This window comes from Orbicella franksi, chromosome 4 (assembly GCF_964199315.1).
Source record: "Orbicella franksi chromosome 4, jaOrbFran1.1, whole genome shotgun sequence".
NCBI classification, from domain to species: domain Eukaryota; kingdom Metazoa; phylum Cnidaria; class Anthozoa; order Scleractinia; family Merulinidae; genus Orbicella; species Orbicella franksi.
Window position 1 is genome coordinate 10,197,126 of NC_138148.1, and position 26,631 is coordinate 10,223,756.

Consider the following 26,631-nt stretch of genomic DNA (forward strand, 5'->3'; position numbering starts at 1 on the left):
AAACAAGCAAAGCACTTTATAAAAGAAGCTAACTAGCTAAAATTGTGAACTCTGCAACCCTTGCAAAAAATATACAATCAGCAAAAACAAAACACTCTTTTATTATTCACCAATAAGATTATCTCTTTATCTTAAAACATCGACACTCAAAGAGCCCCACCATTAGGATTCACAATAACAATTTACACAACTATTGATAGTTTGTAAACAAGTATTCAGATTTTACAAACTCAACATGATCTTTTAAGGAGACTTTGATGCTGCTAGGTAAGATATATGCACATGATTTATATGTGATTTCTATTTTTTAAGGGGGGTGGGTGCGGTCAGACAAAAGATTTCCAAGTTTGCACAAGACCGCATTCAAGTGTCTCAAGTGTACAAAATTTGTACTTGTTTACTCAATCATCTTTTTGTTAATCTATTTAAGCAATAACAGGTAACAGAACTGTAGGATGCTTATGTTAAGTTGAGAAATCAATGGAGATTACATCTCCACCCTTTAAAAAATCATGAAAATTGGGAGAATTGTAGTCCAGCTCATATGAAAATGCAGTATGGATACAAGCACCCAAGCTTTATTTGTTTAAAAATAAGGTCTTACTTTTGACACTCAGTTCTTTAATTAAGTGTGTCTTCAACTCGATCCAAACATTAAAGTCCTTTGCATTTCTTAATCTAGTTTACCCTTGAAAAAGGCATCTACATGACCTTTAACTTTCTCCTTCAACACTGCATCTTTACGTTCCTCCTTTTTACCTCTGGTTAGAAGGAAATCCCACAGTGATGGGTGGACTACCACTAAAAATGTGACAGTGCCTCCAAGAACCTTACTGATGGGTATATCTGCACTACTTCCCATTGTAAAAGATAATAAAAAGAAAAGACCAACTAGCCAAACATTTAAGTGAAAAAACAGCTTTTTCACGCTGTTTCTTACAGGTCTTATCTTATCACACGCAGAAGTGAAAAGTTTATGTGGAATATATTGTATATTCCCTTCTTTGTACTGGTTAAACTCACTTTTATGATCTTCGCTGCATGCATTGAACAGCTTTTTAAGAACATCTTCATAGATGTCAGTAAAGGAACTGTAACACCTCCAGATGATGTGCCAAACCATGATATTAATGGCCAAATAAAAACCAATTTCCAGGGGATAGTTTACTGCAGCAATGTAAAAACTTGACACAGCTAACACCATTGATAAGAAACTGCAGAACAAAAAATACGCAATCCAGATAACAGAAAAGCAGGTGCCAAAAAACTCACCTATAAGACAAACTGCCTGACAATATCGATTTTGAGAACAGTTCTTTGTGAACCACACTCTTCCATAACACAGTGAAATAATAGGAAGAGAAGCTACAATATCCAGGAAAACTAAAAGAATGAATATTAGGCCACCAAGGATTAAACAAACTAATTTCCTTAACACTGGGCAAGAACTTTCATCCTCACTTCCCAAAAAAAGTCCACGTATATACTTTGGATAAAAATTCTGAGACACATCTTTCCAGTCTTTCTCGACAATTCCTAGTAGACTGCAGCCATCATTGCATTTGATGTTAACTGGAATCTCGCAATGCTTGGGAAGATCTGGTGCCTCCTTGCATTCATCACAGGCAGACCAAGAATTACTGGGATAAATAAGTTGGCTCAAGTAATGGTTACGCATAAAGCACACAAGATGTTTCCTACATAAAAAACTTGGCACCCAGTTTGATGCAGACCATAGAAAACAGAAACAACCTATTCTGATGATATTACACAGAAGGCAAAAATACATGAAGCCTGGGCATACCTCATACGTGAAGATAACCACAGATTTAATCAGGAATGGTGAGGGAAGGCTGGATGCAATTCTGGGAAATAGTCTTGGTATTGCAAGCACAAAAACATCAATCAAGATAGGGATAAATGGTGGAAACATTATCAAAATAAAAAATTTCACAAACTTATAAGGCAAGCTTAAACTTTTGCTGTTGGAGAACACCTTATTGGCAATGAAACTTCTTAAGCCTACTGGGCTGGCTGGTGCTTCAACATCCATCACTTGAACACTATCTAATTTCCTATTTTCAATGTTCTGGTGCTGGACACCAGTTTGCGGCTTGTTTCCGAGTCGCTCAATTTCTTCCATGGCAGAACTACTCCCATTGGCTCTATGATCACTGGTACCAACAGAATAAGTCGGAGAGAACTCTGGCACAGATGCTGGGGGATTTTTTTCTCCCGCTGTAGGTCGGGGAAGGCCCACCATCTTGGAATGTTCATCGCTGCTGTTGTTTTCCTGGTTGGGGAGACGCGTGCTGATCCGAAGAGCATCGTGCTCTGATGCAGCTGTGGAACTGCCAAGCTCTAAATCATCATTAGTCCCAGGGTAGAAACTGTCGTTTAATTCTCCATGCTCTGTGGCAACACGAGATGAAAGAATTTCCTTCCCAGCATCTCGGTTTGCTGCAGCTGGTAAAGTAACTAACTCAATTATCGATTCTTCCTGTTCGGTAGCCCTACGAGTTGCTTCCGAGCAAAGATCTTCCTCCGATTCTTCAACGTTGGTGGCACGCGAGAGACGTTCAATCTGTACTGTTTTGACGGTTGAACAAAACAGCGTTAAGAGGGATGGGCTGCGTAATAAAAACAATACCAAGAACAACACACTCAAAATTCTGACACGAGTCAAGTCGGACTGAACGAATTTCAGGCGGTATTCAGGCGACGTTGAACTGTTAAAACCAGCAGTAAGATTGAATCTCCCGCCTATCTCAACATAGCCCAGATAAGGTATCTTTTGGGAGTTCCTGACAAAGTTCCTAAAGTAAAACAAGGGCGAGTAGAGCGCATCTAGCCCGTTAACTCTCCCAGTTTCGTTTGACCTGGGTTGTAGGAGACAAGAAACATTCCTGTTGATGGATTCAAGGTCCGTGTTTTCGTTTCCAAATAAAAACTGACGTGGCGAGACATGTTCGATGCCTAATGTCAAGAAATCTGAGAAACTGAACTCACTTGGATTGTCAACGTCAGGTGCTACGATAATTCCAACTCTGATAAAGTCCCACGAGTTAACAGTTGCGTCGTCTGTACAGTTTGCGTGCACTCGTTTTCTGAACTTGAAATTCACACCAATTTGTTCGCGACGTCCTACATCTTCCTTCTTGACATCACAAACCCAGTTGCAATGTAATCCTTGTTTTTGCAAGTCCTCCACTACCATAACATTCATCAGCAACACTAATATCTTGGTAAACAAAATAGCAGACGACATTTTGTAGAAGAAGAAAAGCGTGGACCACAGTTGTACCATTAAAGACACGCTCTGATCCCACTTAACCGGTCATAACTGCTTTTATTTGATAACTGACAGTTCAGTAAAATTCCAGTGGAAAAACACATTGCGCGCGCGTAATATATTCCCGCTCATTCTCGCCGTCTTTCCCGCCAAAACTCGTCCCTAGAGCCCGCGCAATTTCCGAAGCCAAAAGTCACAGAAAAATAAAGCTTTATAAACCGCATATATAGAAAGAATTTAATATTTGCTATCCACTAGTTAATCGGTTTGTGATTTGATTTACCACTGTTCGCTCTATTAGATTTTCTTTCAAAGGTATTCGAAACATTTAATTTGCGAAGAATTTTTGCATTTCGTTCTTGACGTCTCATTCTCGTCCCAGAGCCGTCTGTCCCTCTTAGCCGGTGGGGCCTTATCCGGAGTAAATGATCGCTCTGGAGACTCATGATTTGATTGGCTGGCTAATTCTTGAACTAGGATTTCTCTGAATCATTGCCGGCTCCTATATTGACACCCATGCTGGCCGTCGCAAGCGTTGCCATTCCCGTCCCCATACTCCTTTTCCTCCTCTTAGCCGGCAGGACCTTGGCACGCGATTCTCGTGTCAAGGCCCTGCCGGTTAAGAGAAGCGAAAAGGGCCATGGGGACGAGAATGGAGCGTTGCAACCTCATTGCCAGGCTCTCTGTCCTCTGCCTTCTCCCAACGAACAAGGGAGACAGAGGAGAGAGAGCCTGGGAATGAGGTTGCCAGCGTCGGCCATGCCTTTGTTCCACTTCTGACGTCAACTTTGACCAAAATTGGCATTCTGCAGCAGGAAAAAATAATTCCAATGATACCCAGATCAGAGTGATCGGGTCAATGGAGCCTAACATATGCACAAAAATGCTCAGAAATTTGAGTGAAAAGCTCGGAGCAAAATTTCTTTCGACTACACTTGAGTGACTTGGCTACTCCATGGTAAGCATTGCCCGTCTCGATAATGCTTTCTCGGGAACTTTTGAACCGAAAGCAAGCCGAGTAGGTCAATCACTACAGCAAAAAGGTAAGAAAAGGACGAAAAGGAAAGGTGAGCAAAAAAATTTTAAAAAAACGAAAAGTCTAATGGCATACAGTAGGTCACTTTCTCGTCGAAATTTTGATTTCTGCGCATGCCTGAGCAAAAATGTTGTAAAACGCGATGATACAATCTCGTACCCAATCTCGTACCTCGAGTCTTCGTTTCATACTGCGCATGCTGGCTTGACAAAACGAGCAATTGCTGGTCAAAGGGAACGAAGACGCTGGGTACGAGAGTGCGTGATTCTAGTGGAAAGGAAGGCATGACATCATGTTGCAAATGCCTTTTTGAGCAGCTTGCAGCCAATTTGGCTCGCATACAAGCTGAAAATGTGCAAAATGTTAAAGAAAAAAGCCGTGGGTTAATCCCTTCACCATTTTCTCCTCTGTTCCCCATTAGTAAATTCCATTGCTCCCCACAAAATGATCCAAAAACATCCCTTGTTCCCTTGAAATTAATTATTACGTATACCCCGGGGGGGGGGGGACTTTCATAATCACAGCTTCAGCTGCATGAACCATAGAATCGGTGTATGACGTTCCCGGGGGGGGGGGGGGGCGTACTCCCATATATTGACCATATAGGTATGTGCAGCGGGGATAGGGTATGGTTTTTGAGGTTCCCGATCCTTAAATACAGTAGGTGTGATTCTTAGATAGGGTACCTAAATTGTATCATCTAAAATTCCAGTGCGTCAATGCCTAGCTAAACAAAAAACAAATTCTATCCTTGATACTTAACCCGCAATGCATGTTTAGAAACGAAATTAAGTTGACCCGTTCACGCCATTCTTAGTTTTTGTTATTCCCTTGAACAGGGTGCCATTTTTCGGGTTTCAATGCCTTAAATAGGGCATCGACTTGCGTTTGCTTCATCCTTAAACAGGACCAGGGTTTAAGACCTTTCGCGGCACACACCTAACCAAAATTTAAGGGAGTGCCCCCTGGGATGACATTAGAGACATTTAGCCTCGGGGTTTTCGCGTTAACGGCAAACAACAAGAGGCAGTTTCAGGTTGGGGGTTCCGCGTTCGACATTTGTGGCTTCCAAATGCTTGCTTTGCTTCTGACTTCGAGCAGCGCAGAAAACATTCTGACTCTCCTTACTGCGGTTTAGTTTATTTGCACTTTGATATCAAAGAAAGAGAAATTTTATAGAACATTACACGTAATGAAGAGAAGTAGAGAACACCATAAAGAAGACAAGTAGAGAACACCATGTGCGTTTACTAAATTTTGTTACTAGTAACAACAGCTCATGATAAAATTTAAGAAATGTTAACCTCGATGCCTGCATCAACTGCACAAAACAAACTGACAGTTTCATTCTGTTTGAATATACTAGTTAGGGTGCAATTCTTTGCGACGTTCATAACTGCCACCAAACGACCAATACCAGTGGTTGTCGTCCAAATGTCTGAGATCAGATATAATGATATCCAGGACTATATAAGCCTAACGAGATCAGTGTACTGTGGCTTAATTGTTGGTTTGAGCTTGATTGTTCACACATAAGAAACAACCCAAGGGAGACGTGGATCTCTGTAGAATCATGCCATCAATATTGAGTCTCGGCGGTCTGCTCAGCAGGGAATGATTTCAGCACATGGCCTCTTGGCTTTGGCTTTGGGCTTGGGCTTGGCAAGAGCAACTACTGCCATTTCAATACCCAAAGCTGACAGCTACTGTATTCAGGGCTTCGCTAGACTGCAAGGTATATTCTTTACACAGTGCGTGTACAAGAATACCATAACCATTCACGTGTCCTCGTCGCCACCAGTAACTAGCATGTACACCTGCTTATCGGAAGATATCATGTGACGGCAGCGCTGTGTGCCCACCACTCTGGCTAAACATAGCGCATTAGACTTTGTGTACAAGACAGTGCAAGTCACTGGATTGATTTGCGAGTCTGAACGACTCTTTCTTGTGTCCATATAGTTCAGAATCTCAGTGTAGAAGGTGGAGTAATGTGGGAGTTCATAGAATATGATGTTCTTAATCCCTCGGATTCGATACCTAAAAGAGAGGATTTAAGAATAATGCTTACGTTCACAAAAGTGAAACCTCGCTTACCAAGGTCTCTCTTCTATCCTTGAGAACAAGGCTCACAAGCAGATGGGTGATAGGAATAACAGACGACTCAACGAAAGAATAAACCCCATTTGAGATCACTGGTAATCAGTGAGGTCGTCTCCCAATTCAAATAAACTCTAACTCTATCGCGGACAATAAGAAAATGTTCTTTCCCAGGATTATAGGCACGCAATACATGCAGAAATCACAATGCAGACAGAGTGAACTAAGAAGCTGTAGTTGTTCGCACGCATTGAGGACCTATAAGGTCATTGCTATGTTCATGTATGGAGATCTAATCAATAATGGAGTGAACTTCCAGACTCTAAGTTGAACATTTCAGCCTAAGCGTATGATTAACCAACAGAGACCTTAATGTAAATCATGTCAGTGACCTAAAGAACTGGATTTTGGCTGCCTCTCTCATAGAGACATCATTTTTCTTGCTATTAAATCTCTGTATACAGGTCTGACAGTCATAACAATCATTTACCTAAAGAAAAAGTAAAATCTTTCTGTAAACAAAAGAAACGGTCGTTTTCCTTGCTGGAAATATGTACGAGCCCTCTGTATCTCCTTCTGTTGCGAGTACCTGTAAAAGAGCATTGCAAAATTATTGAAAATAAGTTATTTCGTAAATTTATTGCAAATAAAAAGGTGAATACACAACTTAAAAGAGTTCTGCAGCAAATTTCTCTTGATCAATTGGAGAACCTTATGTTGCATGGCTTGTGCTGTGATTACACAACACTGAATTAGCCTTTACTTGATCCAGATGTTTGCAACGTCTTTCAATCCATATTTACCATGTGTAGATGACGCACAAACAGTACTCACTCTGAAATCTGCGCACACTCTATGGCCTCCCGTTTGAAGTAATTTCTCAGCCGCACAAAGTCAAAGTAAGATGGGACAAAAATGGCTGTGTAACCCATTAGAGAACCTTTGAACTCTGGCAAAATCTACAAGAGATATTGGGACAGAATGGTTTGCAAATCTACATCAAGTCCTGTAGACAAATGTAAAGTATTTGTCTCGAAAAGAAATGTGGTCTATTTTAATGGTTTACATGTTGCAGTCTGAATTAACAAGTTGTTTGGCTAGCTGTAGCATCAGTGGGGTGGTTTTAATTAATGCAATGTGCTCTTTTAAAAATATTACAATGGCTTTGACAACCTGAAAAACTGCTCGGACTGGGGGGAATCTAGTGGGGATTTGGGGGGGGGGGGGCTTGGTCAAACCCCCTAAATTAAAAAAAAGAGACATTATAACATGCTGACTTGGCCTCAGAGTGACAAAAATTCAGTTATGAGGACCTCGATTTTAAAAATATTCTGGAGGAGGATGGCTTTGGCATTCAATATCTTATACCTCCTTCTCCAAAATCCTGCATCCGCCCTAGTGGGAGAGGCTTGAAAAGGACATGCATCCCCATCCTGAGCTAGTAGCAATATGTCTACGCTGCATGCTACAAATCATGGTACGTTCCAAAGATACGGACACTAAGAAAACATTCAAGACACCAAGAATAGGAAAATTGATCTTTTCAGTGCAAAATGAAACTGTCACAACTAAGGAAAGTCTTACAAAGGTACCTCATTAATGAAGGTATGGAATCTTTTGTCAGCTGCTTCAGAAAAATTGGAGCAGTCAAAACGATGGAAAGCCTATTCGAGAAACCAGATATAACAAATTAGGCAACATAAAAAATGTCACAGGGAAGTCAATCTCAAGAAATCCTCCCATTGGTGACAGGGTGTTTTTACTGCATTAATATGTGCATGAAACAAGAAACTCTGATGTTACAAGCAAAGCACAAGCAAGCTATAAAATTAATGGATTTCAACCTGCAGCTGCAGGTAACAATTCAAGTTTTGAACATGACATACTATGCAAGTCAATGACTTTGCTACAATACAAGTCTTAAAGAATGATCAATCAAAAGCCAAATGCAGGACTTTCAAATTGAGTCCTTACCTGAGGAACCTGCACTGCTACTTGGCAAATTGAACCTGGTATGTCTGACAAAGAAATTTTCACTTTTCCAGCAAAATATGGTAATAGTCAAGGAACTTAACAGGAACAACCACAAATACTATGCATTGGTCTGCTAGTAAAACCCGGTTAGTGATAACATTTTTTTCCCATAGCTGCATTTTTTTTACAAAAGAATAGAACCATACTAAATGGCCGAATTTTTACTAAAGACAAATTATCCGATGCCGAATTATATTAGGGGACAATTTTGGTATAAATCCAGTGCTAAGGAGAATTATCCAGCCAAATCAATCTTTGACTGATTCATCTGTGAGCAAGTCTTCTAAACACAGAATTTATAGCTAGATGATTTATCCGTCTCAGGCAGATGAATTACCATGTCAGATGGCTGATTCGTTTCAGATGGATAATTTGTCCCCAGTTTAAATTCAGCCCATGTAAGTATTCTCTTTTAAATCCTACTAACTTCAAAGAGTAGATTGAATCTTCCATCATCAGACAAATCCCATGTCATGCTCTCTTGTCTATACATATCAACTGAACCTGGGCCTTAGTTTTGATTATGCCTTAGATGTTTGATTGCAGATTTCAATTGAGTAATTAAACAAACAAACAATTAAATGAATTGTAAAAGGATATTGTAACAGTGCCTGTTAAAGAGTGAATTCATTTCAGGTGATACAAAACTACTGAATATTAGAGTCTGCCTGTAATATTTAGACCTGCAAACAAAAAAAGAACAATTAAAGAAAACTTGTATATGACCAAAAATTTACAGCAAATCATACCTTTTTGATACACTTCAGCAGCATACCAGGAAAGTTTGGTCCACCCAAAATACCCATGGCAGGACCAAACCATCCTGGTATACTTCCTAAACATACCATAAGAGGAACAATTGCTGGGTTTTTACAATCCTCAAAGTTGAGCAAGTGACCATGAAATCATAACCATATCAAAGACTTGATATCGCAGGATATCAGGACAGTACACACAGCTTCTGATTGGCTAATTGCAAATTTGGGTACATGTACGACAACATTTTGAGAGCTTGAACTTGCAGGTATGGTCCAAAGCAAGTGTCTTGTTAGTGCAGGACTACCACTCTTTGGCACCAGGATACTCTGGCACTTAGTTGGCACTCAAGTTTTGACTGGTACTTTGCTATCGACAGCATAGTGGGTTATCTACAGTACCTGTCATTCTTTCTTTGAACAACCCACCCAGTAAACCAAGTCTATGCTGTAATGTCTTTAAAGGAAATCAACTATTTTCTACAAAATCCAAGCATACTTACGATTTTAAACATTGTAATGGTCGAAATGTCACAACACACTCACCATCCATTCAGGCACCACATTCTGACACGAGAAAAGTCCACATCGTGAGAATCTTTAGGTTGCCGATGAAGGTGATCGAAAATGTGCTGCAAGAAGTCAGAGCAACAACTTAGTTCACAAAAACAGGCCAGCCCGAAAAGAAGCTGTGAAGAGCTCACATTCTATTGAGGGGGTGTGAGAGTACAAAAATAACCTCATTTAACAAATAAAGGAGCCTAAGCCGCGTATTACACTGTGATAAAACATGACAGGCATTTGAGAACATGAGGAAAATGTAGAAAACCTGAGCCGCAGGCGAGTATTTTCTACATTTCTTGAGTGTTCTCAAATGTCTGGAGTCTTTTATCACAGTGTAATACATGGCTTAGGCGTCTTCATTTGCTTTATGATATGGAGGTAATGTGGCGAAAAACAATAAAACACGCTTTTTCTATGCTTTATACTCTGATAAAACAAGGGTTTTTGACCAATCAGAGTGCATGCAGGGTACCATCTATATTATAATGATAACTAAATAACTTATTCTTCTCATATTGTGGTTACCAGAACATGTTCCCAGTTTTGCATCAGGAAGACATCTGTTTGGTCCATAATGACAACTTCAATTGATGAAAGAAAATCATACTCGTAGAACTTCTCTCTATAAAGAAATCACAGCCAGCACTTAATACTGACAATCTGATTACCTTAAATCTACCTTCATATACTGACCATCCACTTGTCAGCACTAAAGTCAAAATATCAGGTCACCTTACTAATTGCCTTACAAATTTTCTCAATGTTAGTTCCGAGTATTTGGAGATATCATTACACCAAGTGAGCTATTTAATGTACATTAAATTATGCCATGACGTGAGCAGTCAGCATTTTGTCCAAAAACCTAATTATTATTTACAAGTACAGGTCAGTGACCAGAACAGCCATGAGTAGTACAGGGGTTCACCATTTGTTTTTTGGCTTTTTTTATAGATTGCACTATTTTCTTGTTGCTGTGTGTTGACCTATGTTTACTTATACACGGCTCTGGTTAAAATTTGTTCTTACTGGATTTAAGGCTGTAGTAGTTTCACCATTTGAGAGATGAAAAGAGACCACAGAAAATACTCGTTCAAAGAACAGAAAATCAAAGAGACTTGTCTACTTTTATATTGAACTGCAAAATCATTTGTACAATTTTTTTCTTCACAATAATTATTTGTGACTGCATACAAAGCTGGAGAAGTGTTGCAACACAAATAAATATTTAAAAATTATTACCCCTGATTTCCTATGATTGTCCTCAAACCAAGGGGTGAAGCAATAATGATGTCTGAAGAGTTAAACTTTGCATAAAGTTTCATGGATTTTCTCATGACAGAAATTCCCAGCCTGAAACAATCATCAATGTTTCCTGCAAACATCTGTTTAAAGTCCTCAGACCCAAAGTCTTTAGAACTGTCACCATCATCATTTTCAGTGAACTCATCATAGAAGCGTTTCTTGTTCATAACTTGGCCCTGCAAATGATAAGAGAAGGGTTTTACCATGCATTACTGGGGGTCGACACTAGACCTGGTGCAGACTTTTTTCAAAATTGTGTTTCTCATATGTTGGTTTCCTCATGCCACTGGTGGGTCAACAAGGGCTACTGATATTTAAAGGTAACTCAGTCACAAAGGTTGTCTAGCTTTGACAAGTCAAGACCTTACGGACTTGTCATCCCTCCTACAACAATACTACCTGCAACGAAACCTACGCTCATCCTCTAAACTTCTTTTTACTGTCCCTACTGTGAACTCTGTGACATATGGTGAACATGCCTTTTCTTTCTCCGCACCTATATTACGGAACAATCTTACTACCGGATTCTATTAAAAATACAGCATCTCTTTCATCTTTTAAATCTGCCCTCAAAACATTCTTGTTTTGGAAATTTTATTTTTGATTTATTATATGAGGAACTGCACGTAGCTTTCATGTCACCTAATTTTTAAATTAACTATTTCATTTATTTTATGTATTACTGTTATAAGAAACATTGTGTAGGTGTTAACTAATTTATTTTTTTTCTTATATAGTAATGTAAGTGCATCGAGTTTTCTAAATGCGCCCAAAAAACTTTATTATTATTATATATTATTATGGTTCAAACAACATAGGGAATACAATAGATTTCTCTACGTGCCATGCAAAAAACATAATGTAACCCCTAATAGTCACAGGGAAGGCATAATGGCCTAATGGTTGGCAACCTGGACTCCAGCTTGAGCAGCTCAGGTTCGAAACCTTGGCCAGGATCTTTGTGTGTGTTTTCTTGGGCAAGAGCATAAATGGGTACCAGTGAATTGAATGCTGAGGAGTAACTCTAGGATGGACTAAAATCCCATCCAGGGAGAGAGTAGAAACATCCTAATTGTTTCATGCTACAGAAACAATGATAAGCTCTGGTTGTATTGGCCACTGGAGGCAGAGTGTGACCCATTCAAGTGAATAGTACATTCAAATTTTAAACTGAGTGTGACATCTTCATTTTCCTTCAACAAAAGCTCTCACCAAAATGCAAGAGCATTGAGAGACTACCAGTATTTAAAAAGAAAACAAAAGAAGTATAATTCAACATTGCTGACCCTTGACCCTGTGCTCATCAGGTAGAACACACCCTGACCCCTGACCCCTGGCCCTGACATCATCAGGTAGCACATGCCCATGCCGCCTTCTGTTATCTTACCTCTTCTCCTGGGCAGATCAATTGCATCAACACTTCAACCACTTTTAATGCTGCATCTCTGAATGGAACCAAAATCACTATCTTTGGCCTTGTTAGTCCTTGATCACGTTGTTCACTGTGAGAGAAAATTAATACCTTTGTAAATGTATGCTAGGATATGCAGCTACATAATAGAACATAGCAATTTATTTAACCATAGAGGTAGGAATGTTTTACAGTTGTATTGTTTCAAACAACAGATAGTTCTCCATGTAAAAATAAATGTTAAACTAAGAAATGAAAGATGCTCGCCATCAGCAACATTCCACATCAGGGTTTCTTTGAAGCCCCTTTAAATAATTAAATGATATTATTGTCAATAAATAAACATAAAATGGTGATACATCCCAGAATGCAGAGGGCAGGCACATCAGTTGGATATTTTACAAGAGTGAATTTAAGTAACAGAACTCAGAAATACTGAGACCATTACCAGTTTGTGGAGAGGAGGACCCTGGAGGAGGACCTGGAGGAGGATCCCAGAGGAAGACCTCAGAGGAGGACTTAGACCTGAGATTACTTTAACCACTTGCCTGAGAAAACGATTCTGGAAAAAACAAAATCTGACCAAAATTTGCACAAAATATTTCAGCTTCATGAAAGCCACTGCTTACAATGCTTCAAAAAGTCACTGGACTTACCCAATGTCTTTCTTGTCTTTCCAAGATTGAACAATTTCAGCTGTGTTCTTTATCACTGTGGAACGTGTCCTGTTGTATCATGCAACAAATTAATAACAAATAACTGATTGCATTGTGAACCAAGATAAATCATATATAAAGCTTCAGGTATAACATTTGTGATATTTTACAAGTCACATATACCTTCCAGACAAAAAAAAATAGTTCAATATTAATAAGAAATAGTAATAAAAACTGGGATAGGAATTTAGCGGTGGTACATCCTTGGAGAGACTCTTCCTCCACTGTTTCCAGATCAAATTGACACCCTTAATTTGACATTTATAAGGGTTGGTTTTTTTAATTATATAATCAAAAGAAATAACAAAATCTTCATTCCCAATTCCTAGTAAAAAAATATAATAGTCCATAATATAAATTCCAGTGTTACTATTATCATATGAATTGCAGAACTGTTAACAACTGCCTTGCAGAGTGGAGGTTGGGTGCCTAGGACATTCAGTAGCTCCCACTATTAGCAGCCAGCTCCTGCTGTAGATGGAGACCACTCCCATGGCTGGCAAATCCTAGCAACCAGTCATAAACGCCCATACAGAAGGGAAAAAACAGGCACCTGTCGCACTGATAAAACAGTGGAAAGACAGGGAGGGACAGGAGAGTTGAAAAAGCCTCTAAAAAAAGACCCCATGCTCGAAAAAAAAGTTGAATGCTACATTGTCCTTTGGTCCAAGAACAGGAAGAATCCTAGCCTGCAAATGCAGACGTATTTCTGGCAGTTGCCAAAAAATAGCATCTGTGAACCCGAGCCAGGAAACGATTTCTGTGATTTAATGACTTTTGTTTCTCTTTGGCCAATCAGATTCCATGATACAATGAAACTCGAGCGCTCCTCACAGCGAATACCTCACGCAGTAGTTCTGGGGCTACTTGAGCTAAACTGTGATTGGCTTAAAATTCCTACATCACAGAAATCCTTTCCTGGCTTGGGTTCGCAGACGTTATTTTTCGGCAGAGACAAGCGACAGCCGGAAATACGTCTGCATTCGCAGGCTAGAAGAATCCTGCACATGCCTGTATTTTAATGCTGCTGACCAGAAGGGTAAGACTGGTGCTCCTTATTGTTTACTCCAACAAATTGCAGTTACATGTAACTGCATGTGCATGTATTATACAATCTTATGTTGAGCTTATGTTCAGAAATTAGTCAGTCTTACTTCAAAATGTCATAGCTTATGTTCAGAAATTAATTCAGTCTTACTTCAAAATGTGATTGACAGCATGAAGACAATAAAGCCTTCTTATTTCATCGCCATTTTGGAACGTTCGGTTGGAATAAAATACATCCTGAAATTAGATAAGAATTGAGTCATGAACTACTCAGCATCATGAGTGCCAGGGGGCAACTCTAGATAGAACCTTCTGCATATTACAGTAACTATGCACATTTAGGGGTTTCATTAAGTAGCTGGGCACCATGGCAAATCGACTGACTGTGAGGATGATTTTGCCCACCTGGTTTGACCATCTCAAAAAAGTCCTTCCTATAAAGAAGTTCAGTTCAAAAAGTTTTGTCTGCCTGTGAAACCAGTTGCCCTACTGCTGAAAACATTTTACAATGAAACCCCTGACACTGTACCCACCCAATTCCATAAGCCTGACTGACTGATTGAACTGAACAACTAGAGGGCTCACAGAGGGATGGATGGACAGAGAGATGGAAAAACAGATGGACTAACTAAGCAGCTGACTGATTTGCAGACCAACTAACTGATAAACCAACCAACAGATGGACTGACCAAGCAGCCAACTGACTGATGGGCCAACGGACAGACAAATGGATGGTTGTATCGATGGATTGATGGACTGACAGACTAACCAAGCAACCAATTTGTTGAACGTTTAGTGGCTGGTTTAGATTAATAACTTGATGCATAAATAACTAAGCAATCACATAACACCGACTTCCCTCTCATAATATGCAAAATTAGTAGGAAACATCTGTGACTTAACAAATCTATTTAAATAGTTTTTACTGACCTGATATGAGTTGATCTTATGAAAGAGATCCCGCTGAAGAGGAGTGAACACACCTGTCAAATAAATATCCAAACTATATAAAAGTGGCACAATGTATGTTAGAAACGACTAAATAGATAAGAAAGATTTACAAAGCAGTTATGATTTAAAACCTGGGGAGCAAAAATAAATTCCTGCTGCAAATGTCAAAGTCAGAAAAGAGATTTCTACTTCTGTATAATAATATTGTAACCATATATTAAGCTGTCATTTTATTTATTTGTTTATAAATTTGACTTCTCAGCAGCCATATTGGTGTCTCAAAACAATAAAATAGCAGCTTTTCTTATGTATTTAAACACTTTATTTTGTTTCAAGAAATTTGCATGGCTGCTGGCCTTGTGATTGAAAATGCTCTCTCTACAATTTTTTACTAGACGTGCAATTCTGATCGTAAGGAAAAATTAAAATCAGATGAAATATAAAATGACACACCTTCAGAGGCAGGTAATTTATTGATGGCCTGCCATTTTTGAGTAAGTCTTGCTTCTACCTGCAAGAAGATAAATTTAAAATGATGGCCACAAATTGACTGGCAGATCATTGTTAGTCAGAACTTTTGATGGTAATGTGTTGGAAAAAATTGCATTCATTGCACTCTTGGAAAATGCAGACTGTTATTTTAAAAGATGAAACAAAAAGTCTTTTTTTCATATACTGACTTTAATTTACTTTTAGAAACTTTGGACTGCCAATTTTTATGCATTCAAGAACTATCTTACTAGAACTTTCAAGAAGATTTACTGTACTGGTTTAAACAGGTTTTACTAGATTGTGTAGCAAGTCCCTTGTCAGCTTCGTTATTACGTCAGATTAAAAGATGTTTTGCTTTACTGTTTACTAGCCTGTTGTTTATGAATTCTTGTAAATAGCAGGGTGGTTTTAGCATGTTTTTCAACATAATGACTGCAAAAAAATGTTGAAAGAACAAGAAAAGTCTCTGGACAATTAACAAAGTAAATAAAGCGTTTTGAATCCACACTTGAAAAATATCGTCCCATGATTACAATAATCTATTATTAACATACTAACCTTTCAGAGACACTGTATTACAAAAATAACACCAAAACATTTGACCAAAGCCAATCTGATACTTTTCATCTATTTGTAGATGACAACACTCTGAGCATTACCTTCAAATCAGAAAATGTTGCTTGCTTCTCAATGTTCATATCTACAGTGGGTAAATCCTCAGCAGATGGAACTATTTCAGTTACGCTACCAAATGAAGGAATCTGAGAATGAAGGATAAAAAGTGTTGTTGCTGTTCTGCCCTAGTTATTCAAAGTGTGGATAATGCTAGATCCACTAGGTAAAATCACTAAATACTGGATAGCTTCGGTTTTCTGTAAGGCGTTAGCACTTATCCACAGCACAACAATTTGTGTGGTGGACAGTGTTATCCACGTGAAGAAAGAAAGAAATGATCATGGTAAAATTGTGGTTTATAAAAACATGGTAGAAATGTCAGAAAGATGCTACTGTTAAAAAAATGAAATTAATAAGTGAAGATAAAAAGCTACTAACAGTTCTACTCAGCAAAACCTGATACAGCTGCTATAGTTTTGATGGATGATTTTTTATCTATTTACTATTAATAACATAATGAGCCTGGCCTGGGTTGTTTCAAAGGTGGATAACACTATCCAGCAGATAGCGTGGTTTGTTTTGTTAACACTTATAAGCTGGATAGTGATTTATCCAATGGATAGCATAATCTGTGGCATGCGAGTGGAGCCCCATACCTTAGAAAATGTGGTAACCCATTGATCTGAAAAATTTTGGTTGTCACATGACTGTCCGTATGTCCGTACACTAATACTTTAGAAACTAAGAGAGTAGCACCATTACCATGACTACATCTTTAATTTATGGGCATCCAAGCTATTGTTAATTGACAGCTGTCACAACAAGCTATCCACTGACCAGTATCACATGACCATATTGTGGGCTCAGGCTTACAGCTCATCGAGGTTACATTTTTTTTTTTGAAGTTGACTGCTGACCAGCTACTTGTTTTCCAATTGGATGATGGGCTCAAGTCAGGTTATTTCTCTGGGGGAGAAGGAGGGAGTACTCGGAAAGGCAAAATTTTGGTGTAAAGTAACCCCTGGGGCATTCTTGACTTTTCTTCTGACATATTCCTTGCACAATCATTTCTTGGAAACTGCTTAATATATTGCGTGCGTAATTTATACAATCTTGGTTAGGCTTATTGGGTATAGTTTGTTAAAATTTACCTGGAAAAAAATAACAAAACCACATGCTGAACAAAATTATTACATGCTCACAATTGATCATTTTTTGAGTTTCTGATCCAAGATAAAATCATTCTCTTTTTCCTTTATGGTCCATTATTGCAATCAGGAGCTCCGCTTTTAGGCTTGGCTAAATCTATACATTAGATATCATTTCCCCTTACTGATTGCAACACATTTCTATTATTACCAGCTCATAGAATTTGGTTGTACATCAATGTATTATTGAGACTAATAATTATTGTTACTTACTTTTCTTGTTTTCTGCTGCCATGTTCTGAGATTGCCAAGAGACTTCTCAACACTTTCGTCGAGGTCTTGCTCAAAATGAACAGTAAATGGATCTCTAGATCCTGTAGAGAGGTATATATTTAATAATGTACTATGCAATCAATAAACCACATCTTGATATTCTAATCACAGACTAAAACCATGATAATAGAAATCTCCCCTGAAGACAACAACAAAATTAATATACACTATCTGACACATTTCACTGGTAAAATAATGTTTCATTTCCACTAGCTGCTTTTTCTTTGTCAAGAACAGATCAAAGAACCCAAGTCCTTAGCACTGCCTGAGATTTAAGAATTAAGCAACTACTACACCTGTTAAAGTTTTTCCTTTACCATGTTCCTTGTCACTTCCATTATCATCATCCTCCTTTTCGTCATCATCATCACTTTCTTCATTTACTACATTTTCTTTTCTATAATCATCGCCAATATTTTCAGTTTGCTCATCACTGTCACCAAAATCGTCATCCTTATCACTGTCATCATCCCCCTCCTCATCATCATTGTTATCATCATTTCTGTCATTACTATCAGCTTTAGTGGTGTAACGTTTTTGAGCTGTGTCAAAGCCAGTATCACTATTTTGTTCTTCTCCTTCATTCTGTGGTGAAACCAAGACAAGAGTTATACTAAACATAGAATGTGTTGATTGATGATTCATCTCTGTGTAAATCATTATAATCAGTCACGTGATGTTATATTTTACTGTGGTATGCAAACTGTACTAAAGAGAAAAGGTCATGAACTGTACTTGTGCAAGGTACAGGCAATTTCCCTATACGTCTATTCTCTTGCCAATTTCTCTTGGTATCCTTTTCTACTGTCAAGCAACCCTTTCCAGACAGAATTTTCACTCATTCCTACTTACATTTCTTTACAGATCAACACTGCAATGGCTTTATTGTTATCAATCCTCACTATCCCTGATTAGACAGACAGTTAACAATTTGACCACTAATTACTCCCGTCTAGATCATTCTCTAGCCCGGAGAACAAGGGAGACATCTCTTTAAAAACTGGAGACGGGGCACACCCCTAACTATTAAAGAATTTCTTTGCTCGTTAAACAAGAAAATACTACAGTACTTTAAATTTACAAAGTCCATTTTTTTTTTCACATTCTGACCTAGTGCAGGGTTCAAAAAACTCACCATCTAGTGGTCCTGAGAGTCCAAAATGTTTTTACATGAGAAACAATCGTAAAGTTTTATTACTTTTGATACCATTTCATTACCTTAGCAAGCTGAAGATAATGACAATTTGGTTGAAAACTTGAAAATGAAACAATAATCACAATATCACAATAATAATCATGTCCAAATTTGTGAACAAGCAAGTTGCTCAGCTTCAATGCTTCATTCTTCATGTATATCCTGTAGCTTAAAATGAATCTCAGGTCAAAATGATTTCAAACTACTTGTAGGTTGATTTGCATTTCCTTTGTTTAAGGAACACGGTTGTAAATCTGGAACAAAGGAAGGAACATACAAATCAAACTAGTTTAAAATCACTTTGACCTAAAATTCATTTTAAACTACTGATAACATATATAATAATTAAAAGTGCTTTATTATAGTTGTCTGATAAAAACTGAAAAAAACATTTTACCTTGTTTTGGTTGGGGCATGCAGAGACAAAATTTCTTATTCTCCGCCTACTACCGGTACATATTTTTGGGGAGACCCTCCTAGTGAAGTCCATACCAGGGTTTATTTGGTTATTTGGCATTGAGGCACTTAGCAAAGGTCAGGTTACCTTATCGATCTTAAAGATAAAATCTCTAGATGGGTACCTGAAATCCCTCTGGTTCTGTCGATGCTATGTCACCATTAACATGCTTTCTAACTTCTGCAACTTCTTCCTCACTTTCAACTTGTTCCATTTCTTCTTCATCTTCATCTCCTTCACTCTCATTCTCTTTCCATTTCTCTTTTAACTCGTCTGTGTATAATCTAGAATTGATGCCTAATGTGTTCACCAACTCTAAGTATGGATTAGCAATCTCCTGTTCACTATCTGAACTCTCTGATTCATGATTCTAAGAAAAAAAGAAAAGAACCAAGACTATTAGCCAAAACTTGCAAATTATGATTGCTTGACGCAACTAGCAGTTATTTACTGTGAGTTGGCACTGGGTTAAAACAGGTTAAGTTTGCTAGAATCTAATGGATAGAAGGGGACAACTGATCCTTAGAAAACCTTGATACACCGATTCAACTTGATCCAAAGCATTTATTCCACGGCCATGAGAAAGGGATGGTTCCAAAACTCGCTCAAAAATACCTGCATTCAATGCATTCAACGCATTCAAACTATGCCCAGATTGGTGTCCTTAAGGGGTTTAATTCAGATTTTCTGATGAGTATTCCTGACCTTTTCATTTGGGAGTCCCCTGGAGGGCCCCCCTGGGGAGTATCAAAATGTATGGTACCAACTTCTGATTCCTTCTCATTGCGTGAACTACAAGATATCAAATGGATTTTAAGCCGTGCTACTTTAATTTTTTTTTTTTTCTTTTAGGATCCTTGTGGAGCAAAGTCTGAAATAAGTTTTAAACTTTGAAGCAGCACAAGTCTAGTAATTAAGTGTTTTCATTACCTGAGCTCTATTGAATTCTTGCCTTGGTCTCTTCACCTTTTTCCCGTGTCTAAAGGATAAGTGAAAAAAGACGGCAACAACACAAGTTGGTCAAGAAAGCTTGTGGATTCGCAACACACGTGCACAAACGAAATATGTCAACAAACCCAGTTATCTAATGTGAAAAGACACCTGGGAAGAAACCTACTCTGTATCCACAGGATGCTCTTTTCCATATTCTTTAAGATACCGCTTTTGACCTTTTGATGGTTTTTTACCGTTTTTCTTCGTTCGATCGTGCTGTCTTCTTCCATTCCCTCTCTTGCCTTTCGCCATCTTGAATGTTGAACAGATTAAGACTGGGTACTAGGGTGACCGACGAATCATCGGATTTCTTCGGTAAACTTCGTAAAACAATTCGTGCATCTCTGAAGACAACTCGTTTCACATCTCCATGAATCCAAGATGTCCGCTGTAGTGAAGGTCGGAATTTTAACTGTTAGCGACAGATGCTCTCGTGGGGAAGCCGAGGATAAGAGTGGGCCAAATTTGCAGAAGCTAGTGAAGTCCTCTAAACTAAATGTTAGCGAAGTTCAGTGTGATTGTGTCCCTGACGAACGAAACGAGATCAAAAGAGTACTTCTCAAATGGTGCGATTTGGAAGAGTTGCACCTTGTGTTAACAACTGGAGGGACGGGTTTTTCTCCAAGAGATATCACCCCTGAAGTGACCTCGGAAGTCATTGAAAAGCCTGCGCCAGGTCTTTCACTTGGAATGTTGAGCGAGTCACTTAAAGTCACACCAATGGCCATGTTGTCCAGGGCAACCTGTGGAATAAGGAACAGGACAATTATTATCAACTTGCCAGGAAGTCTCAAGGGATCCCAGGAATGTTTTCAGTTTGTTCTACCTGCTTTGCCACATGCAATAGAAGTGTTGCGCGATAGTCCAAATGTGGGTGTTACCCATGCATCCATGCAAGGTCCCACCCATTCTTCAGTTTCGACCCACCATACATGTCCACATAAGGCCCATGGCAAAGCAATTAGAGATCTCAGCAGAGTTGCAGAGAGAGATCGTCATTCTCCATATCCTCTTGTTCCAATGGATGAAGCCCTTTCTATGATTATGGCAAATTCTCAACGCCTTCCACAGAAGGTTATAACCTTAGAAGAATCACTAGGTTTTATACTGGCTTCAGATGTGTTTGCCAAAGAGCCATTCCCTGCGTTCCCTGCATCAGTCAAAGATGGGTATGCTGTGTTGGCGTCAGATGGACCCGGGGAACGTTTGGTCCTAGGTCCTGTCACTGCAGGGGAGGTCACAGCCTGTAGTGTGACTTCCGGTCATGTGATGCGCATTACCACAGGTGCACCATTGCCACCAGGAGCCGATGCAGTTGTGCAAGTTGAAGATACTGAATTACTTGAAAGTGACAATGAAGGAAGAACTGAGAAAAGGATTAAAATTCTTGCAACTCCTAAGCCTGGGCAGGACATAAGGCCCATTGGTTTTGATGTGAGTAACGGTCAACAAGTTCTAACAGCTCTTCAGAAGCTAGGACCAGCGGAACTGGGTCTCATGGCTTCTTTGGGATTGACTGAGGTTGAAGTATTCCAAAAACCAAAGGTTGCAGTTCTTTCTACTGGAAATGAGGTGGTCAGTCCAGGTGAGGACACCAGAGCAGGACAAATCAGGGACAGCAATAAAATTGCTCTGAAGTCACTGATCAGAACACATGGATTTGAGGCACTTGATTTGGGAATAGCAGCTGACAACCCTCAAGACCTTCAAAACAAACTTTCTGTTGGTCTGGAAAAAGCTGATGTTCTCGTGTCATCGGGTGGAGTGTCAATGGGGGAGAAAGATTTCCTGAAACCTGTTCTGGAAGATCTGCTTGGAGCCACCATCCACTTTGGAAGAGTATTTATGAAGCCAGGCAAGCCAACAACCTTTGCAACAACCACGATCAATGGCAAGAAGAAACTGATATTTGCCCTTCCTGGAAATCCTGTCTCTGCTATGGTTACATTCAACTTGTTTGTCCTCCCAGCGCTGCGCAAGTTGGCTGGCTTCCAACATCCTCAGGTAACTAAAATTAAAGCCAAGTTGCCACAGCCTGTTGATCTGGATCCAAGGCCGGAGTATCAGCGAGTTGTCTTATCTTGGAAGCCGGGAGAAGCAATACCATGGGCAATATCTACTGGTAGTCAATGTAGCAGTAGGCTGCTGAGCATGAGAACTGCTAATGCTCTGCTTGTGTTGCAACCCAGGAGTGATAATCTAAGCAGAATTGGTGCTGGAGAGATTGTTGATGCATTAATAATAGGTGAAATCTAATCAGACAACCCTTGGAGGATGACTCAAGGTTTATTGCACTTATGAAGAAATTGGTATTGTTAAAAAGAACAGTGATTTACATAGCACAGCACATGCTCACCCAAATCATTATTAGTTTAATTGTGATCTGGGGGCAGGGAGGGGGTTCTCCCCAAAGTTTTTGGTGGGGGTGTGTGACCCGTACCTTGAAGCCTCTGTGCTATTTCAGACCAAATGTATGTTTTAGACCAAATGTGTGTTTAATTTTAGACCTGAATGAAAGTTGATACCCAATTGGCTTTCATTTGCATGAACACTTGAGAAGGGCTACAAATTTCCCAATGTTGCTGTGAAAAAAAAATATTTTCTTTTAAACAAAACACCTAATGCCAAGCCAGAGTGAAAAACATACCCTATTTCAGACCAAATTGGTCGAAATCTACATCCTTTTTTGGACCAAAACCGCTCAAAAACCACATCCTATGAGCCTGCACTGACCTATAGCCCATATAAGAGAATACCCCACCCCCACCCCCTGGGGTTGTGATATAATTAATGTAAAAGCAAAATAACCAGACATGACCCTGAGAATTTCAATTCTGTGTACGGAGGAAATGAGAAAATTATTTTAATACAGAAAAGTGATATCAACATAAGGTATGGATTAGGAAACTCAATATTAGAGTAGTTTTTCAATTGAGTGTTGAAAGTAATCAGGCAATTACTTTCACTGGTTTTGGTTTTGGTTTCACAACACTCCATTGAAAACTACTCTAGTACTATTAATTATTGGTGTAAAAGTTCAGAGCTTTGTAGCTCAATGGTTTAAACTAGCTATAGATAGGTAAATAGATATTCTTTGTGTGGTACATTAGAAAAATTTGCACAGAGGGCAGTCACTTTTAATATGAACTCTGATCAGGAACTATATTTTTAACAAATGCTCCAAACCTGAGAATGAAGTGCTTTTAACGAACAAGAAAATATTATAATAAGTTGAAAAATTTATCATGATGCAGGGATATTTTTGTAATGAGTTGCTCATGACCATACCATTAAAATTATTGATAGTGGGTTGTTTGTTTGTTTTTTAATTTTTCAGAAATTTCTTATTTTATGCCAGATGCCCGCCCCAGCAATTATTTACTCCTCTCACAACCTGCTCTAACCCACCTACCCCTCCCTGGCGATAAGGATGTTTAGGTTGCGCAGTACACAGTACGCATGTACGTGTCGAAACCGTAGCTTCTTCGTCTTCCGGTAATTCGGGCGAAGAAGATCAAAGATGAGTTCTTCTTTAGGGCTTTTTCTAGGTGGAATTTTCGCTCTTGTGGTCGCTGGATACATTGCTCAAAGTCGTCTCCCTCCTCCCAAACCTAAAGTAATCGGCATAGACTTGGGAACGACATTTTCTTGTGTAGGAGTCTACCAAGCAATAACAGGACATGTTGACATCTTGGCTAACGAGAATGGCAGTAAAGTTATCCCTAGCGTTGTTGCTTTCACGAAAAATGGTGTTCTTGTGGGTAGAAGAGCCTTGGATCAAGCTGAGCTGAATCCAGAATCGACTATCTACGACGCAAAGCGCTTTATTGGAAAGAAGTTTTCGAAAGAAGACTTACAAAAGTTGTCTTCCCTGTACCAGTTTAAAATTACTTCCGATGAAAAGAACAATCCGATGTTCGTCGTTGAAACTCATGGCAACCAGACGTTAGTTTCACCAGAAGAAATTGGTGCTTCTATATTAAAGGAATTAAAACGAACCGCTGAAAAAAACATCAGTAGATCAGTCAATCAGGCCGTTATGTCGGTTCCAGCAGAGTTCGACATGGCGCAGAGAAATGCGACGATAAAGGCTGCTGCTCTCGCTGGGATCAAAGTTGTCCGTCTCATAAACGAGCCCACAGCGGCAGCAATGGCTTACGGTCTTCACAAGAAAGAAGGAGTCTCGAATGTTATGGTGGTCGACCTAGGTGGCGGTACTTTAGATGTATCCTTGTTGAACATTCAAGGTGGGATGTTCGTAACTATGGCCATGGCAGGGAATAACAGGTTGGGAGGGCAAGACTTTAATATAAGACTCATGTCTTATCTACTGGCAGTTATAAACAACAGGTTTGGTGAAGAATTGACAAATGCTGAAGACATACAGCGTCTCCGGCAGGAGGTTGAATCAACAAAAATAAATTTGACGTCAGAGGAAGCTGTAGTGGTGAGGTTGCCTCTGTCCTCCTTGAATCAAGGGAAGAAACTTGCTATATTTGAAGAAAAGGTCTCACGATTAACTTTTGAAAAGTTGAATGAAGACTTGTTTCAAAAAGTTCTAGAACCTGTTGAAAGGGTTTTAAAAGAAGTTGACCTTCCTAAGGTGGAAGTTGACGAGGTAGTGCTTGTCGGAGGATCCACCAGGATACCAAGGGTACGGGAGCTCATTGCAAAGTACTTCAATGGGAAGAAACCCAATGTTTCTATAGACCCAGAGCTTGCTGTAGCCACAGGAGTAGCAATACAGGCAGGCATCATTGGTGGCATGTGGCCACTTCAGGTGTCGGCCCTAGAACTGCCAAATCACAACCTCAAAAAGATTCAGATTAACTCTTAATTTAAATATATAAAAATGTATTTAAGCTAGTAATTTATATTAAACAATATTATTAGATTATGAGCTCTAGATTTCTATCTGTTAGTTGAGGAGGGTGCAGCCTGAGTCATCTGTCGTGCATAGAAATCGAGATTGAATAATCCAATTGATACAGTATAAATCTACTAGTTGTTCAAAATTTTGAGAACAACCCTCTTCACAGACCCTTCAAAAACACAAAGCGGCTACCATCAGATTTTGGGTGCTTACCATTTACAGAAACCATCCGGTTGGAAATTTCAGGCAAAAACATTAAACAGTTGAATGCCACATTGCGAGAGAAGGAATCGCTATAAAGTATATCCATATCAGTTAAAAGAGCAGAAAAATAGCATCAACTCAAATCACAGCCCATATTTTCAGAAGCTTCCCAAACGGAATGGCGCGAACCATTTGATTTTCCAACTGGAATTTCCGGTTTTCCCATGTAAATGGTAAGTACCCTTTATGAACAACTCCACACTGCTGGGCTACTCACCATCGACAACAGAATAGATAGTGAGTAGTGTAGCCAATAAGAGAATGGCAATCATGATAGAAATCTAGTAGATTTATAATAAAATATAATAATAGATATTACCATCGATTGGAAAAAGCCAAAAGAATGGTCCTAACTGGGTCAGGGCAACTTTAAGCATGAAGTTGTTGAATTTGGCTCTTTTTTCTACTGTGTAGAGTTTGTTGTGTATTACCTTCCTACTTTTGCCTAGTTTCTCTTGAAAACAGAGCACAATCCAGCCAAATAGAAACCAAAGCAATGTTTTTTCTACATCAAAAATTAATCAGAAAATCCTCACTTACATGTGACTTGACCGCTACCTTCTTCATTTTTCAAGACTGGTAATAAAATTATCAATATTACTATTTACACAGTTGCATTGGGTTGTAACGTGGAAATTCTCAGATTGTCCACTTATAGCACTCAATTTTATTTATGAAAGTAAATGTTCTATTTACCCAAACAAGTCCTAATCTGACCCAGAAATAAATCGAGGCCACTATGAGTAGCATAGCATAGCAGATGCTTATGTATAAGTGGTAAAAGGACTCATGACTGATCAGGATCTAACGTTATTATATGGCTAGCTTCGTGAGTGAGCAAGATGAATCAAATCCTGCAGTGTGATTGGCTACCCAAGTGGACAAGATGGAGCTATCTTGCCCACTTGGGACTACCCGCCATGTCCCGCAGGAAAAATATCCCTGAAAGCCATATAATAAATCCTTTATTGACCAAGCTTGTTCGGTCAAGATGGCTGGATATTGGCCAAGTTCTTTTTTTGCATGTTTATGGACCGAGACGGACACTTGGTC

General features: G+C 39.1%; 4 protein-coding genes across 4 annotated transcripts; 2 read left to right on the forward strand and 2 right to left on the reverse strand.

Annotated features, from left to right (window-relative positions):
- Positions 1–82: 82 nt before the first annotated feature.
- On the reverse strand, positions 83–4,820 carry LOC145484585 (uncharacterized). The gene has a single exon (XM_081463179.1). The coding sequence runs from the start codon at positions 3,305–3,307 to the stop codon at positions 674–676; it is 2,634 nt and encodes an 877-aa protein (XP_081319305.1). The 5' UTR covers positions 3,308–4,820; the 3' UTR covers positions 83–673.
- Positions 4,821–4,847: 27 nt separating this feature from the next.
- Positions 4,848–20,700, reverse strand: LOC145484586 (U3 small nucleolar RNA-associated protein 25 homolog). The gene is made up of 20 exons (XM_081463180.1): positions 20,566–20,700; positions 20,379–20,427; positions 19,573–19,818; positions 18,114–18,381; positions 17,737–17,837; positions 16,360–16,461; positions 15,662–15,719; positions 15,188–15,240; positions 14,409–14,494; positions 13,151–13,219; positions 12,471–12,585; positions 11,021–11,259; positions 10,307–10,403; positions 9,764–9,849; positions 9,061–9,145; positions 8,403–8,477; positions 8,021–8,092; positions 7,263–7,387; positions 6,919–7,017; positions 4,848–6,368 (listed from the first exon to the last, which is right to left on the reverse strand). The coding sequence occupies exons 1-20, from the start codon at positions 20,691–20,693 to the stop codon at positions 6,107–6,109; spliced, it is 2,415 nt and encodes an 804-aa protein (XP_081319306.1). The 5' UTR covers positions 20,694–20,700; the 3' UTR covers positions 4,848–6,106.
- Positions 20,701–20,722: 22 nt separating this feature from the next.
- Positions 20,723–22,713, forward strand: LOC145484590 (gephyrin-like). Its single transcript, XM_081463184.1, has one exon. The coding sequence runs from the start codon at positions 20,823–20,825 to the stop codon at positions 22,695–22,697; it is 1,875 nt and encodes a 624-aa protein (XP_081319310.1). The 5' UTR covers positions 20,723–20,822; the 3' UTR covers positions 22,698–22,713.
- A 1,246-nt stretch (positions 22,714–23,959) lies between these two features.
- LOC145484606 (heat shock 70 kDa protein 13-like) lies at positions 23,960–26,599 on the forward strand. The gene has a single exon (XM_081463202.1). It carries the CDS (start codon positions 23,962–23,964, stop codon positions 25,276–25,278), a length of 1,317 nt encoding a protein of 438 aa, XP_081319328.1. The 5' UTR covers positions 23,960–23,961; the 3' UTR covers positions 25,279–26,599.
- Positions 26,600–26,631: the final 32 nt, after the last annotated feature.